Genomic DNA, 18,411 nt, shown 5'->3' with positions numbered 1-18,411 from the left:
TAGAAATAGTTTCGTAACAAAGATAGATTATTTATTTTTTATCTATACTATATATTGTATTTTTTTCTGGTACATTTGTATTTTCTAATTTTGTATCTAATTATTATTTGCTAGATATGAATTTATTATTTTAAGAAAAAAGTTATTATCTTCTAATTAGTAAACTTATATTATTTTTTAATGATTTTTTGACCATATATATTTGTTTACCAAGTCATTTATTATTCATTGTATAAAAATATTATGATATAGTGTTTTATTTATAAGATATGATTTTTTTTGTTTACCATGATATTGATACGAATTTTTCACTACTATTAGCGATGGCTAATCTCAATCGGAGAACTTATGGGGCGTAAAATAATCGAAACCTGAACCATATACTTAAGGGACCAAAACCCTTACCACTTGGACCAATTTATTGTTGGTTAAGATATGCTCATATTAATTTGTGATGAAAAAAATAAAATAAATAGAGAATACAAAAATACATATATGGGCACTTTGGTCTTTTCATGTGGTCTTGATTGGGGGTACCCTATAGAATAGTTACGTGGTTAACTTAAAAATAAAAATCTCTCAAATAAGAGAGGCACAAGTCGCAAAAAAACCATCGCTTTCAATATTTGTACTACTCAATTCCAATATATTTCTCACACAATCATACTAATCTCATTTCTAATCAGACACAACAAACAAACAACACAACACAATCATCAAAATCCAACGTTCTTGTTCTTGTCCAAATCCAACATACTAAGATTTTCATGTAACTAGCAATTATCTCTCATTCTTTCTACCTGTTCTGTTTTTTCTTTCACTTGATTTGGTCAAATTTGAGTTTCATTTGAGAATTGAGAACACCCCACATGAAAAAAATGCATACTTTGATGAGTTTCTTCCTCTAACTTGTTCAGATTCTGGAAAAGTCTCTCCTTTTTCTCGTTTCAGATCCTATTTGTTCTCTTTCAGGTAATTTACTCCGCCCCTCTTGTCTTCTTTTGTTGATGGTTGATTTTTGTTTGATAATTAATGATTATTGATTAATGGGGTTGATCATGATTTGTGTTAATTACAAAAAAAGGTTAAAACTTTTTTGTAGAAAAATTGAAACTTTTGTGTTCAAATGTTCAATGTGTGTAATTTTTATCATGTTTTTGCCCCAGCTGATGTGTATAGAACATGGGGCTTGCAAGTTGCAATAAGGTTGGATTTGAGTGTTAGGTTTATTGGAAAAAGTTTGTGAATTTGTTTTAGAGAACAATAATCTAGTTAATGATTTGGTGTTTTTTGAGGAAAGTAAAGTTCTAGGGCTTGTAGTTGTTGAGGTTGTTGATGAAGCATTGACTGTGATGATGACAGGTTTTGTTTTGGGTTGAAAGTGTGTTGAATGGGGATTCAAACAATGGGTTCTCAAAGTAACGGGCAACAGTCTCATTTACAGGCTAATCAGTTAGTTAAGCAAAATTCATGGTATGGTCTTACTCTCGATGAGGTTGACAATCTACTAGGAGATTTAGGAAAGCCGTTAGGGAGCATGAATCTTGACGAGCTTCTTCATAATGTATGGACTGCTGAAGGAAATAACGTTGTAGGGGTAGAGAGCGAGCATGTTTCGTCTTCGTCTTCTCTTCAACGTCAGGCTAGTATGACGTTGGCTCGTGCTTTAAGTGGGAAAACGGTGGATGATGTATGGAGAGAAATCCAGCTAGGTCAGAAGAAACAATATGGTGGAGATGATGTGAAAATTGAGGACAGGGAAATGAGTCTTGGTGGTACAACGTTGGAAGATTTTTTAGTACAAGCAGGGCTTTACGCTGGAGCTTCTGTTAGTTCGACGGTGGGGTTGGATGCAATGGATACTGCTATTCCTCAAAGCTTTCAACCGAAAACAAGCTTGTTATCCTCTTCTTCGATTAGTAGTTTGTCAGATGCAAAACCGGGTCGTAAAAGGGATGGACCTGATGCATACGAGAAGGCTCTGGAAAGGAGGCTGAGAAGGAAAATCAAGAATAGGGAATCTGCTGCTCGTTCACGAGCAAGAAAACAGGTTTGGCCTTTATGCGTTATGTAAAGTAATAAGCTTTAAATAAATTTATTGTATCGATCCCTTTATCGTTTTCCTTAGTTGGAATACCATTTGTTTTGTCACTTATAAATGTTTGATGGTGCAGGCTTACCATAATGAACTGGTTACCAAGGTTACTCTGCTAGAACAGCAAAATACGCAGCTCAAGAAAGAGAAGGTGCGAGATCTCATTTCATGTTTTTGCCTCTCATGTTTGCTGTTTGTTGAGTTTATGAGTGTGTCTAGAGACTGTTAAATTATCATTTCGTAGAAGCTTTGTTATTTTGTAGCTCAAGCTAGTTTGTCTGTTGTGTGTTTACTTTCTCATTCACGTGAAGGTTAACGATTTCAATAACTAAAATTTATTGAAATCCGAAACACTTTTAATGTATGAATGAATAATGTCTCACCCATTTTAAGAAATCAGAATCATAGTGCTAGGTAATAATGATATTCTTTTTATAGGAAGAAAATTTACTAGTATTAAAGAGATGTGAACTAGATACATTGGGTGTGAGGATTAAATATTCTTAATAAGTGAAAAAAGTTGAAACAATAAAACATGAGAATATAGGGCATATTGGAGATGGTAAACCCTTTGAAACAAATGTGGACCAAGTGACAAAGTTAAGCTAAGAATATAATCCCATGCTGTTAAAGAAGATGTCACGTTCTGTTCCAACCATATGCATAAAAACCATTAATAATTAACAATTAGAAGCTAGAACGGCTCTATGGTAAGAGGGGCACATTCCATTCACCAGGGAATGATACTTTATACCCTGCTAAGTGAGTATGTTAACTTTCAACCATGAAAAACAGAAACAGAGAAAATTCCTTAATGCAATGTATGAAGTACAAATGAGCTTTTCTAAGCCTCATAATGCTGATTCTAAACCTTTCTATGTAAGGTCTTTAAGAAGGTCGTGTTTGTGTTGTAAACTCACTTATATACACAAACAAATCCTTTTTCTGCATATATATGTTGCAGTAAATAATATGATATTTGCCCACTTTTGTTTTTCAGGCACTATAATACATTGACACATTTTTGCTTGTTTCGATTATGTATTTTGCATTACTGAATGACTCATCCTTTTTCATTTGTTTTTTGTATATTATGTTATACTTTGATAAAATTCTCGATGTTATGCTTTATTGTATGTTAGCATTTAGTAGCACATAATGTTATGCTTGTTTCCTTTTTCATTTTTGCTTTATAGCCTTAGCATGTTGGTCTTAATCAATGATGTTGGTGATATATCTATGTGAGATTTGAGGTTTGATTGATGTTATGAAGTTACGATATTTATCCTCTATCTTTTTTCTCATGCCTTTCTTAGGTATCTTTTTTCTCTTTATAAAATCAATCAATGAACTGATCCTGAAGATTTATGTGGTGCATGTCGATAGATCAAGGTCTTCCGCAGTTGTTTTTCAACTGCAGATGATCTCAACATTTGTATTATTTTTTCTATGATAAATCAATTAAAAAACTCAAGTTTAAACACTTTCAGCCTTTAGATCATAACTAGTTAACTACACCAGATGCAGTTCGATCCATAACTAGTGGATTCGTTTTGACTTCTCCACATGTCTCGGATACTTCTATTACATATTATTGTAAACCAGTTGTCATTCAATTTGGATAAAATGCTTAGAAAAGACTTGCATAGAGAAAACTATGTATTTACCTAGTGATTCTAACAAATAGCTTCAAATGTATATTGTCGGCTCTTAATCTTATCTAGGTGGTTTTCTGTTTCTTGTCTTTTGCCTAATCAACCAGTTTATCAATGATCTCTCTCTTTTATAATTCATTGTTGATGTGTTATTTATTATGGTAATGATACCGAAATAGGATTAATAGTGATATCTGTTATCCTAATCTATACTTTATTATCTTCTTAAGATGTCAATTTATTGACTTTGGATTCTTTTCCTTATACAGGAGTTTGAGCAGAGGCTACCGCCTGAACCATCACCTGAACCGAAATATCGCCTTCGAAGGATAAGTTCTGCCCTTTTCTGACAAAGTGACCATCATTGAAGTTTTCTTGTTCCTTATGTTCACGGCTATACATTGAAGTGTCCTGGATAAAGAGAGCATAACTTCATTGCACAGTGTTGCTGCCCCTGGTGTGCTTTCGCTACAATAGTAGCGTGTTCAATTTATATCTATATTTAACTAACTAAAGGGTATATATTAGCTAAGGTAGGCTTCACTGCTTTGCCGGGAAAAATTATCAGGAATGATTCGAGTCTCGTGGTGGAAGTGTCGCTTGTTTGTGATTATTAGGAAATCTAGTTCGTGAAAAAGGTGACTAACTTCCAAAGCAACCGAAACTAATATTGCAGGGTTGTAATAGACTTAATCTTAGTCGTTATGATGATTAAGTTATGGAAAAGTTGGTGTGCTGTGTAGAGAAATTTACTTGAAAGATTAAATAGCAAAAGATCAATTAGTTTATGATATGTTTGTTTTTATGGAATTCTGTCACCATTGATTGAGAAATGATTTTCTGGTTTTTAGTTTCTCTATTATGTTCTATTTGTCGATGTTTTTCATTTCTTTACTTGTTTCTTTCTGGTGTTTATGGCTTAGCAATAGCATCATTCATGGTAAGTTTTGAAGAATTCCAAGGGTCCAAGGCTTCATGGAAATGGAAGGTTGCTATTGGCACAAATGTGTCAAATTGTTGTGTTTTGCTTCAATCTTGTTTGTTTTATGGGAGCAATTTTTCTCATTCTCACACTTCTTAAAAACCATAATGCTTCTAGAAGTATATGTCCGAACGGCTTTTTTGTTTATTTTTGGAAAGTTCATCGAATAATTTGTTCCGTACCTAAGCATAAATAACATGAAAATCTTATCAACTTAACACTAAAATTTGACTCACATAAACCCTAATCCAACTAGATCATGGGTCTGCTAATATGGAAGCTTTTGAGTCTTGTCACATATATAATCTCTATAAAATAATTAAAGGTTAATTTAACCGTCTTTTCTTCAATATGAACCGAACTCGATGTCCCAAAGTTTAAAACACTTACATACACAGTCATTAAAAAAAAAAAAAACTTACATACAGATACACTGCTCACCAAAATACGCTAAACCCTAGTGATATTTGACAATTTTCTTTCACCGTTCTCTTAAAAATTAAGACAATAATATTTAAAAGGCTTAAATGCTCTTTTCATCCCTCTATTTTGATATAAGGGCCGCTATATAGTATGAGAATATATTTGACGCAGCCGCACTTCCCATTTCACTCTCTCAATTTCGAATACAAGTTGAAAATTGGTCTACATTACGCCACATATTCTTCCCAATCTCCCCAGACCAATGAAACTTATCAATGATCCACTTTTTGCTTCAGCATGGTAATAGGCGGGCATTGATCAGGCACGAATCCAAATTTTTTAATAATTGGGGTCAAGATCATAACATAAAAAAATAAAATATACTTGTAGTTGTTAATTTATATTAACACTTTTATATACAAAGTTGCTTCTTTTAATTTCTTGATCAACACTCCCTCTTGTGTCATATCTAAGTAAATTTTTACTTTTTAGGTATATTCAATTATTAATGTATCTGATCCGATACATTAATAATTGAATGAACCTAAATCAAAAAAATGAAAAATTGTTTATATATTTGATTGGGAACTCTTAAAACCCCATTAGTATTCTTATTAATTTTATAATTTGTTGCGGTGTAATGAATTAGGTAGGTGAAAACAATAATACGATGTAAATGGAGTCACATTGCATATAAACATATAACTATTAACTAAAATTACAATAGGCAAATGGGGTCACCTAACCCCACTGCCGCCAGTTAGATTCGTGCTTAGCGTTGATAGTCAGACTTTATGTCACGACCAAGTCAGCGAGTCAGTGTAGATACTACTTGAGACTTTGGTAGCCATGGGATGACATGTATATATACTTTATATCTGGTTTTATTCAATCTTTTAAATACTTCAACATTCTCTTCAATTACCCTTTCAGAACACTTCAATCCTCATGCATGATTTTCAAGTCTATAAGTTTATGTTTTAGAGTTTTAGTCGAGTTCATCCCATCAGTGGCGGAACTAGAAAAAATATCGTGGGTGGGCCGAAAAATAGTCAATCTATTTTCAAATTGAATTTTTTGCTCTTCTATTTTCACATGTTACTATTTTGGTACCAACAAACTATATTTTTACTCTAAAAATTGTGATTTTTGGCTATAAAGGTGATTTATTGTCTCCAACATTGAATCTAAAGATGAAATATCAAATTTGAGACCAAAATTCACAATTTTTTTCCATTAAAATTCGCTAATTTTACAGCAAAAAAGTAATAAAAAAATATTGAGATAGGACTAAAATTGCAACAAATGTGAAAATATGGGACTTTAAAAATTTAATATTAATTAAACATATATTTTATGTCATTTCATATTTATATACGCTAGTTCAACTGCTAATTTTATCTATTATTATAAATTCAATTAATTATGAACTAACATTTACACTAATACTTGAACTAATATGTGTACCGAATTACTTATAGTCATCAATAATATACTTTAAATTAATATTTATATTAATATTTGTACATATATACCGGGTGACTTAAAATCATTAATAATACATTTAAATTAATACCCTACATATAAAAAAATTACTTTTTGGGGGTGGGCCGCAGCCCACCTCAGCCCACCCCTAGGTCCGTTGCTGCATCCCATCAATATGTTCAATATTAGCATAGTATTGAATTTCTATTTCTTCGGTAGTTTCTTTATCTGCTATATGATTTTTGTATCAACGATATATATTCCATAATATGTGGTTTAGAGGAGTGCTAGCAACACACTCTTTAACAAACACACTCTAACACACTTTCTTCTAAAAATTATATGGGTCCACATTTTTTTATGGGACCCATGTGAATTTCAACCAATAAAAGAGAGTGTGTTGAAGTGTGTTTGTTAAAGAATGTGTTGCTAGCAATATTCCTATGGTTTATCTTTTGTAAAGATATATACTTCAACCAATGCACATAGTTCAATTTTGTGGTCAATAATGTTCCTTTCAAACCAAAAGTATATCTAGAATTCACTTGCAATTGATTGATAGGATTTGTTGTTTTTGAAATTTAGCACTGAACTTTTGTAATAATATTGGTTTGTAATCTATTATTTATATGTTTAGGAGTTTTTTCTCATGGAAACTTTCATACATGACATTCTTTTGATCAATCAATTTTTTTCTAATCTTACATGGCATCTTCTAAGACCACATTTGCTTATCTGTCGTTTGGTTAAAACTCCTTAAGGTTTACATATCCAATTTTGGTTGATTTTGATTTCGATCTTATCTTCTTAATTGATTTGATCTTATATTATTAATCAATCACTACCACCATTCTCACAATTGCCTTAATTATTACACGTTTTATATTTAATTGTTTTAATACTTTGTTACTAATTATATCATGGTAGGAACCAAAATGACAAATTAAGGAATGTTAATTAATATTGTATTCCACATTTCAGTATAAATATAAACAACTCTTCTGATACATTTTTTCCAACTTTCTTCCATCATTCATTCTTTCTTTTATTCTTCTGTATTTTCTTTCATATTTTTTTCTCATGATCTAATTTTTTTTCATGTGATTCAGGTGATTTTTTATGCGTTAAATCCATATTGATCCATGATCCTAAGGACATAGTCGTTATTTTAGATGGAACAATTACAAGCATAATTTTTCATGCAACAAGAAATTCGATGCTAGATTTCAATAATTTAATTATGTCTATTATATAGAACGATTTGTAGTTTTAGGTTTAATGATTGTATTTTATAATTTAGCCAATATTTATAGTTTGGGGTTCAATTTCAAGATCTCACGAGAAAAAACACTAATCATCACTTCTTATATAATTTTTATTCCTCCTCAAAATGATGCAGATGTTCTCTATAAGCATTTGTTGAGATGCCATTTTCTCATAAGCTTTTCAATTAGCATTAATTAATGTACTATATTAATTTTTATAAAGTCAATTATTTGACAATATGACGATTATCATTATAAATCAAATTCTAAAGTTGGACTTCATCTATTTTATTTGGCAAAAATCGTTATTTCCAATTTAGAATTTTTTTAATTATTTATTGTCGGTTAATTTACATTAATGTGCTCGACCAAAAATTAGATATTCATGCACATTATTGTAAATTTCTTAAAAAAATCAAATATAGAATAAATCAAATAATTTATTGACCAGATTATTTTATATGAACAATGTCTATATTCATGTATTGATTCAATTGAAACATTAAATATGGAAAGTTTTAATTATTAATCCACTAATTTTTGAAATATATTTAATTAAACCAATCCCAATTAATTATTAATATGATTAATTACTATTAAAGTTTGGAAACAAGACTCTACAAAAAAAAATGGAAACAAGATCATTTTGTCCTATAATTTATCAATCAGATAATCATTATTTTTTTTTTGACAAACACAGACTTAACTAATCAGATAATTATTATAAAATTAATATTAAATGATATTTACAATTTCGATGTTCTTCCTATTTCGATCTTTATTCTAATTTCTGACAATTTACGGAGAATGAATATATCACACGATCATTTTACAATATACGGGGAATGAATATTTAATTTACACGAACTTTTGATAGAATTTTACATGATTATATAATTTTATCATATGTAAATAATAGTTGAGATGATAGTTCAGGAACATAAATTTAACTTCGTAAAATCAAGAAAATTTGTCTTTCTCCCCAATTGTTTTTTAAATATTTTTATGGAAATTTTTTATTAGTTGAATTATCGATTTAACTATATATAAATTTAACACAATAGTTATTTTAAATAATTAAATAATAAAAAAGTTAGAGTTGCGACTGGCAAAAAAAATAACATGGGAGTGAAAGATCACTCTCCACCCTGCTTCCCTTTTAAAATCACTAAAAAAGTATTATTTTTTATATTTAAATAAATTACATTAAATAAAAAATAATTTTATAAATAATTAAAAAATCACAAAATGATAAAATTTTAATAATTTATATTTTCCATTGAACATTAACCCGTGCAATCGCACGGGTAAGTTAAACTAGTATCATTTAGTATCAACCAATGCAGTTTCCGTTATTTAATTGACTTTAGATTATTATTATTATTATTGTTATTATTTTATTATTTTTTTTTATAAATAGTTCTTTATTATTTTTATACGCAGTGAACGGTTAGTCTTTCAAATACACAATGTTACATAATCTTAAAAAAATAAATTTATTAGGTAATGTTCGTAAACTCCATCAACTATATATATGTTGTTAGTTATGACTTTCATGTTAAATTAGAGCTAAAATTGTTTTGAGTGAAATCGCAAGTCAAATTGAGTTTACACAATTTAATCTATTTTTTTAAGTTCATTAGAATAAATGAGATATATGATCTATATTATTCTATATTATTCTATATTATAAATCAAATATATCAATTAAATTATCCTAAAAAGTAAATTTTTTCGTATAGTAGAGAGATAATAATTTTGGTACTCTTGTAAAAAAAAAAATTTGGTACTCATGGATTCGCAATAATATCTCTTATTTTGATGCACTTTTGATGAACTTGTGCGATAAAAAGAAAGAAGAATAAATGAAAATAAGTGAAAGATCAAACATATAACCAATTATATTTCAAACGGTGCCCAAACCAATAATTAAGAAAATAAAAACAAAAGTTTTAGGTAGTTTTTTTTTTTAAAGCATTGAACGACTACTTTTAAGATTACTTTATCAGTTTTGTTTCCTTAATCATTGCCCCAGAGACACTGCTTAGTATTTTCCATTATATTTCGATAAAATAATATAATATTACAAAATTAATTTATGCAATTATTTAAATACGGTAAGTTATTTGATAAATAATAGATACATAAATGTAATAGCGGTTTCGTAAAAATAAAATAACAGGTTAAAATTCACAATAACTTTGTATTTTAATCATATATAATATTAATTCTCACACGACATTAATGATTCAAAAAGTTATATTTAGTACGTGAAAATTAGAGAGATATTAATCTTTACAAGATATATTGATTGATATATAGTTGTTGGCTGTTATTGAAATACATGACTATAGTCATATTTAATTCATGAGAATGAGAGAAAATTAATTGAATGTAAATTATCTAATATTCGAAATTGATTTTTTAATTTAAAATTAATAATATATTAATTTTTTTTATATATCATTTAATTAATATTCATAACTCTTAACCCACATGGATTGGTCCATGGTGAAAACTGAAGACTTGTAGACATTAGAGTGTGCTCCTTTCAAGTTCAAATTCTTTCGGTGCCACTTCTTGTGTTAGACCAGTCCATACAAAGCTAAACTCTGACTTTAAATGGATGCCCCACAAGTGGATGGTGGAATTGGTGTTCCTCGATTACTCAGTTCTTGAACCAGATATCGAGTTTTAAAATAATTATTCATAACACTTAAATTTCTAAGTTTGAAACAAAATTCTTAATTTCAGATTAAATTTGAATTAAATAAGTTAAAATCATGAGGTAATTTTAATATATAGCAAACTCGTACGTAAACTCTTCGAGTTTGGCGTAAAAATCCGAGTCTGACAACCTTGATTAGTACAATAAACCACTCTTGAATTGAATATCATCTTTTTCTTCGTTTTAATTGGAAAAGTTTATCTATTAATTTTATAAAAAATGCTAACTAGAGACACCCGTTAAAGAACTAAGGGTTCGTTTGGTTGGAACTTGGAAGGAAAGAAAATGGAAAGGAAGCAGGGGCGGACCCGGCCACAAATTTTTAGTGGGGCTAAAAAATTTAGACATTACAATTTTTTTTCCATCTTAATAATAATTCAGTTAAACAACAAACAATATGTGAAATTACTACTAATATAATATGTATATCCAAAAAAAGAACAACAAACCAACAAACCAGAAACTATTTATTCAAAAAAAGAAACCAATAAACTATATCTAAAAACCACAAAATTTCTATTCGAAAAAAAAAGAAAAAACTATAATTTATTGAATATATGTTAAATCATGCATATCACTTGTTTAACTCAATCAGCTTATAACTTATTAATTTTTATTCCAATTTTACCCGTATTATCTTACTTGAAAAAATTTAATATATTAAACATTTTTTATGTCATATTATATTTATATGCTAGTTCAATTGCTAATTTTACCCAAACCTATAAATTCAATTAGTTGTCCACTATTTTTTGACAAAAAACTCAAAGTTGATTTTTATAAAATTAAAGGCTTAAATACATATTTGGTTCCTTATGTTTATTTTATGTTTCAATTTGGTCCCATATCTTTAAAAAGTTTCAATTTGGTCATTTTCGTCAAATTTTTGTTTAAATCGTCGACATATCTAATGAATTTGTGTACATGAACCACTTAGGAGAGTACTATGTGAAATTTTAGAAGAAATTAACTCAAAATTTAACAAAAAGTTCGAAAAAATTAACTCAAAATTTAACGAAAATGACCAACTTATGTTGATATCAATAACATAAGGGACCAACTTGAAAGTTTTTAAATATAAGGGACCAAATTGAAACCTAAAATAAACATAAGGGACTAAATATGCAATTAAGCCAAAATTTAACTATATAACTTAAAATAATACTTCATGTATAACCAAAAACTTGAAATCATCAACAATAGACTATGAACTAATATTTGCACTAAAAATTAAACTAATATGTACACGAGATCTTTACAATTATCAATAATAAACTCTAAACTAATATTTACATTAATATTTGTATGAATATGTATACAAAATGACTTAAAATTATTTATAATTTTTTTTTTTTAGAAAATTGGGCCGAGCTGGTGTGGCTATAGCCACACCAAGCCTTGAACAAGTCCTCCCCTGAAAAGAAAGAAAACATAGAAACCGATGAATGAATTTGTATATAGCCACACCAAGCCTTGAACAAGTCCTCCCCTGAAAAGAAAGAAAACATAGAAACCGATGAATGAATTTGTACTATAATTTAATTTAAATTCATTTCTTAGTTCATGTGTTTTTCTTCATTCCTGCTTTCTTTATTTTCAACCGAACAAACGATAAATATGGTAAAAAAAACTTGTATAGTCTACTTTTTAAAAATATAAAAAAAAGCTCATTCCATGCAATTTTCTTTTTTGTCGTTTCTTTAACTAGTACCACCGTAGAGACAATTATTTTATTTGCGAAGGTTTAAGTGTAACTTGTCTCTATCAGATTTTTGCTGCCAACTACTTATTTGTAACGAACAGTATAAACCTAGGTGCACAAGATGTGTTTATGACAACATTTGCAAATGAACAATAAGAACTTGAGAAAATGTGAAAAATTTGAGATGTTCAAAACTAACCTGAGAATGTGTAATTTTGTTCATTACTGTAGTGTTTTAACTCAAACTAGTTGTATAAACTTGAATTCTAAACAGATAGAGTTATATTGTCATGTAAATACTGATTAATTAATGATATTTTTCACTTATTCCAACTTATGGCACAAGCATATGGAACATTAAACATTATCTTCTTTTTTTTTTTGTCAAGGAGTCTAGTGTCAATAAATTCTACCTTAAAGGTAAATAAGTAGAGTGTCCGAGGTTCGATCCCGCTCCTGCATATATAATGCGATTTCTCTACCAACTGAGCTAGAAATTAGCATGTATTTGTTTTTCCTTATCATTCATTGTGTAGTTTTATCATGGAATAATCATTGCTGGAATAGATCAGGTAAGAGTGCTTAAGAATGATTTTTTGGAACAGTAAGTTGGTTCTTTTGTTTTGCTTGGTTTCTACCATTAAGCATAAATTCAATATCAGAATGTAAGCACTGCTAAATGACTTGAAATTCTTGTGCAATTCAGTAGATTCAATCAACTGCCAAATGGAATTATAAAGCTAAAGGTTGCAAAATCAAAATCTTTGAAAGAAAATGTATCTCATACATTTTCAAGCCTTCAGCAAAGTTATGATTATCTTAAGATTCATTCCCATATCAAAATCAAGGCCAGGTTTCTGTAGTGAAATTGAATCATATATGGATATGCCATTATACACAACCTCATCAATGACCATATCAAGATATAGAATCTAGTAGTCTAGTAGTATGTTACTATAAAATGAAATTACAAACCAAATCATGTAAGGCCGCACATTGTTGAACAAAAAGAGAAGGGAACATCAATGACCACTATTAGTATGTTACACGTAAGGCCGCGCATTGTAGAAGTAATAGCGAATTTGGCTTACGCTTCTTGTTGTCACGAAATATCAAGCAATATGCTCCCAAGTCCCAACTTCTGCCAACAACTAATAGGCCATTCTCCAAGCGTCTGTAACGATGTAAGCATGAGCAATTGCTGTAAAGATGTTCCAACCTCATATCCTTAGGCTCATCTCTCTCTCTCTCTCTCTCTCTCTCTATCTCTCTCTCTCTCTCTCTCTATCTCTATCTCTATTTAGTCTAGAATACAAGGACCTTTTTTTGAACAAAACAAGTGATTTTCATGATGTTCGAGAAACAAATTTCATGACAGAATGTAACTGCTATACCATCTTGGTATTGTTATAGACTTTTAGTCCCACATCGATTACAACACAATATAACTAAGTGTTTATAAGCGTTCAACACAGAAACTGAATCGCCGAGTTGAGTAACTACAGCTTGTAACCCAAGTGGGGGCAATAATGTGATGGGACATGGCTTTGGTTCATTGGGCTGGGTTGAGTTGTACTCTATTCTGGCCTGCCCGCTCCAAGTCGAGAGTTGGGCCATGGGATTTGGGCGAAGGCCCGGTTCTCCTGGTCACTAGAATGGAGGGAACCGCATGAGGCTGGTTTCACAGAGCAGTGAACACCTCCTCCTCTTGACAGTGGAGGGATAACAGGCCGTTGTACTCTCAACCCACATAGCCTGATGGGCTTAGCACATTGGACCATCACTTTTTTTTGTTGCAAATGTACAGCACACACTGTGTTACAATTTTAACTACATTTAATTAGCTTATAATATTTTTAATCAAGCCAAGCTAGATTGTCTAACGACTACTGTGTCAGAGAGCATAGGGCTGTTTAGAGCAAGCAAGTTCGAACGATCATGGATAGTAGAACCAAACTTCAAACGGTTTGTACATGACAAGTGGAATTCTTTGCAGGTTCTATGCTAACTCATGATTTGAATAAATGTGCGGAGGAGCTGTCACATTGGAGTGAAAACAATTGTTACAGATATGAAGCTGGTTGTGCTTGGCTAGATAGTGGTGTTTTTCCTCCTAATTTGAACTCAACAAATATTGCTCTCATCCCAAAAGGTGAAACCCAAAAGTCTATGAAAGATTGGAACCTTATGCAATGTCCTCTATAAAGTGGTAGCGAAAGTTCTGGCAAATAGACTGAAACCTGTCCTTGATAATTTTGATATTGGAAAATCAGTCAGCATTTGTTCCCAGAAGATCCATCCTCGATAATGCTATGGCAGCTATCGAAATCATCCATTACATGAAGTCAAAAACTAGAGGAAAGAAAGGCGAGGCGGCGCTAAAACTGGATATTAGTAAGGCCTACGACCGCATAGATTGAGATTTCTTGAAAGACATGATGATTAAGATGGGATTTTCTCAAAAATGGGTAGGTTGGAATGTTGGATTATGCTATGTGTTGAAACAGTAGACTACTCTGTCATTGTTAATGGTCATAAGGTGGGGCCTATAGTAAATGGAGCATTGGCACCAAAGAGAATATCAGTTTATGGGATCAAAATTGGTTAATGGAAGGTCTTTCAATTCCAAAACCTACAGACCTGCAAATTTTTGGTGATATCACAGAAGTTCAAGACCTTATAATGAGTACCTCCAAAGCTTGGGAGTTTGACAGAATCCATGGCATATTTGACAGCAACATTGTCAGAAGCATATCAAAAACTCCACTCTTTGATTCAGTCCGTGACGATAATCTTTTACGGAAGCTGGAAAACGATGAAAATTATTCCGTATGCAGTGCATATAAGTACTGTATGAATACTGCAAGTATACATAACAGGCTCGCGTTACAGGTAGATAGAAGCTTATTTGGCGAATGAAAATTCCACCGAAAGTCAAGAACATGCTGTGGCGAATAGGCCTTAATGTTTTACCAACGCGGAGTAGATTGAATAGCCGCGGGATTAATTGTCCGGAGCACTGTGCTGTTTGTAATGATGCAGCAGAACACAGTCTACGACTACATGTACTGTTCTTATGTCCACGTCACTGTTGGCAACAAGCAAGGCTCTGGGATCATGATCGTGTAAACGCGGGTCTGAATAATAACAATAATATCACAGATATTGTTTTCTCAATCCCGAACAGGCTTGATAAGGCTCAGCAAGAGTTCTTTAGCGTTATGGTGTGGAGTATTTGGAAGCGATAATCAAGTATAGGAAAATGTTAGCGAAACTGCTCAAACGGTGTATGAACGAGCTAGGCATTTAATTACAAGTTGGCGAAATGCTCGAAACTTTCAATCTCTAGCCAATACTACACAAACATTTCCTCAGCAGACAGAATGGAGCAAACCAAGCCTGGGAAGATACAAGTGCAACATCGATGCATTTTTTTCACCTACTAACAAGGTGAACATCGATGCATTAATTCAAACTAGTTGTATAAACTTAAATTCAAAACAGATAAAGAGTTATACTTTCATGTAAATATAAAATATTAATTAATGATATCTGCTTTTGAAATTATGCATATATTTTTCACTTATTCTTAGTTCTCTAATTTTGCAGAAATGTAAGCATGAACAATTGCAGGAAAGATGTTCCAACCTCATTTCTTTAAGCTCATCACTCACTCTATCCATTTATTCTAGAATACAAGGACCTTATTTTGAATAAAACAAGTGATTTTCATGATGTTTGAGACACAAATTTCATGACAGAAAGTAACTGCTATACCATCTTGGTATTGTTATAGACTTTTAGTCCCACATCGATTACAACAGAATATAACTAAGTGTTTATAAGTTTTCAACACAGAAGTTGAATCGCCGAGTTGAGTAACTACAGCTTGTAACCCAAGTGGGGGCAATAATGTGATGGGACATGGCTTTGGCTCATTGTGCTGGGTTGAGTTGTACTCTATTATGGCCTGCCCACTCCAAGTTCAGAGTTGGGCCATGGGACTTGGGCGAAGGCCCGGTTCTCCTGGTCTCTAGAACGGAGGGAACCGCATGAGGCTGGTTTCACAGAGCAGTGAACACCTCCTGCTCTTGACAGTGGAGGGATAACAGGCCGTTGTACTCTCAACCCACATAGCCTGATGGGCTTAGCACATTGGACCATCACTTTTTTTTGTTGCAAATGTACAGCACACACTGTGTTACAATTTTAACTACATTTAATTAGCTTATAATATTTTTAATCAAGCCAAGCTAGATTGTCTAACGACTACTGTGTCAGAGAGCATAGGGCTGTTTAGAGCAAGCAAGTTCGAACGATCATGGATAGTAGAACCAAACTTCAAACGGTTTGTACATGACAAGTGGAATTCTTTGCAGGTTCTATGCTAACTCATGATTTGAATAAATGTGCGGAGGAGCTGTCACATTGGAGTGAAAACAATTGTTACAGATATGAAGGGATAACAGGCTGTTGTACTCTCAGCCCACATAGCCTGATGGGCTTAGCACATTGAACCATCACTTTTTGGATTTTTTTTCCCCTCTTTTTCATAATCATGGTGGTTATTAATATGGAACATTTGGAATCTCTGCTTATTTTCTGATCCAACTTGTGGAAGAAGCATATGGAACATTAAACATTATCTCTTTCTAATCTTCACTTAGAAGTTAGTAAAACTTAGTATGTATTTGTTTTCCCTTGTCATTCATTTTGTATAGTTTTGTCATGGAATAATCTTTGTTGGAAGAGATTAGATGAGAGTGCTTAAGAATACTTTATTGGAATAGTAGGTTGTGCTTGGTTTTAAGAGGGTTCAAGAGATCACAGCACTTTGTACTGCAGCTTTCACATATTCACAGCACTTTGTGGTGCAGCTTGCATAACTTATATATCAGAATTTGAATGTTGTATAGAAAGTAAGCTCTGATGAACAGAAAATCAGTTGACACAGTCAGATTTTTGGTTTCATTGTTTCTTAGGTTGCTCGGAAGTCGGAATGTATGATGACCATTGTTTACTGTAGTATTGTTTTTGTTTGTGTTACAATTTTACTACTTATTTCAATTACATTGAATTAGCTTATCAAAAAATAAACTGCACTTAATGCATCAAATTTAAACTAATATGCAGAAGAGTATTTGCTTCAACAGGAAACCATGCTTCTTAAACTAGGAGAGATTTTTTTATCACCGTAACACCGTCTCGTGCAACCTACTAATTTCCTATTTTACCCTTCCGCTACTTAAGTAGCAGACATGTAAAAGAGGGTGTTTTTTTTCTCAAATTTCTCATTTTTATAACGTCCGCTACTTAAGTAGCGGACATGGTTATTTTGGCAATTATTATAGGGCGCAAGAAAATTTGTAGGGTGACAAAAGAAAATATCTTTTTTAAGTATGGTCAATTCTGCCACAGCAAAACTCAAACAAGATGCTAAGAATCATTAACAAAAATAATGACTACAAAAGTTTTTCAGGACTATGAAATTAAATTTCATTTATAAGCTTTCAAATGAAACCCTTGCATTGCATCTCTTATACTTACACTGTTACACATATCATATAATGCAGCTTAAAAAATCTGAGCCATGTTTTCCCTCTCCCTTTAAAGGGCTATGAGCCACTATGCTTTTAGTAGACTAAATAGAATTAAATCTGGCTTCATTAAAAAAATCAGTATCAATATATCAGGTATAAAAAGAAGGGGTAGTAAGAATATATTTTCAACAGGGAAACTCTTCGAAAGCTTCTGATTGAATGAGAAAAGTGAAACAGCAAAATTAGCATGACAATCAAATTCTTATTTTTATGTCAGTAAGAATTCAATATGCCAAGTTCTTAACATGTAGTCATGTATAAGCAGATGAAACAAGTGAACCACTAAATTGGTCCTTGAAATTAAAGTATGCCTCAAACAAAATCAGCAGAAGCAGTAGTCATAAATCTAAAGGAACAATATGTGATGTACTATATATATACTATGAGAACAAAAAAAATAGGAGAAAAAAAATACATTCTTAGAAAAGAGTAAGCTGGTTGGTTGACATATATTAGTCTTTTTAGTTAGTTAGTTA

At 31.4% G+C, this 18,411-nt stretch overlaps 1 protein-coding gene across 3 annotated transcripts; it reads left to right on the top strand.

The window, feature by feature from the left end:
• Positions 1–588: 588 nt before the first annotated feature.
• LOC123924610 (ABSCISIC ACID-INSENSITIVE 5-like protein 2) lies at positions 589–4,586 on the top strand. Of its 3 annotated transcripts, none has more exons than XM_045977559.1 (5): positions 589–769; positions 918–972; positions 1,167–2,050; positions 2,175–2,246; positions 4,020–4,586. In XM_045977559.1, exons 3-5 carry the CDS (start codon positions 1,391–1,393, stop codon positions 4,098–4,100), a joined length of 813 nt encoding a protein of 270 aa, XP_045833515.1. In that variant the 5' UTR covers positions 589–769; positions 918–972; positions 1,167–1,390; the 3' UTR covers positions 4,101–4,586. The 3 variants fall into 3 exon arrangements, with proteins under 3 accessions (XP_045833515.1, XP_045833516.1, XP_045833514.1); XM_045977558.1 differs by having other exon boundaries at positions 590–769; positions 1,363–2,050; XM_045977560.1 differs by having other exon boundaries at positions 589–972; positions 1,363–2,050.
• The last annotated feature ends 13,825 nt before the right edge of the window (positions 4,587–18,411 follow it).

The sequence above is a fragment of the Trifolium pratense genome, linkage group LG4 (assembly GCF_020283565.1).
Source record: "Trifolium pratense cultivar HEN17-A07 linkage group LG4, ARS_RC_1.1, whole genome shotgun sequence".
NCBI classification, from domain to species: Eukaryota; Viridiplantae; Streptophyta; class Magnoliopsida; order Fabales; family Fabaceae; genus Trifolium; species Trifolium pratense.
The sequence above is the reverse complement of the archived record's forward strand: the minus strand, read 5'-3'. Positions and strand labels throughout refer to the sequence as shown.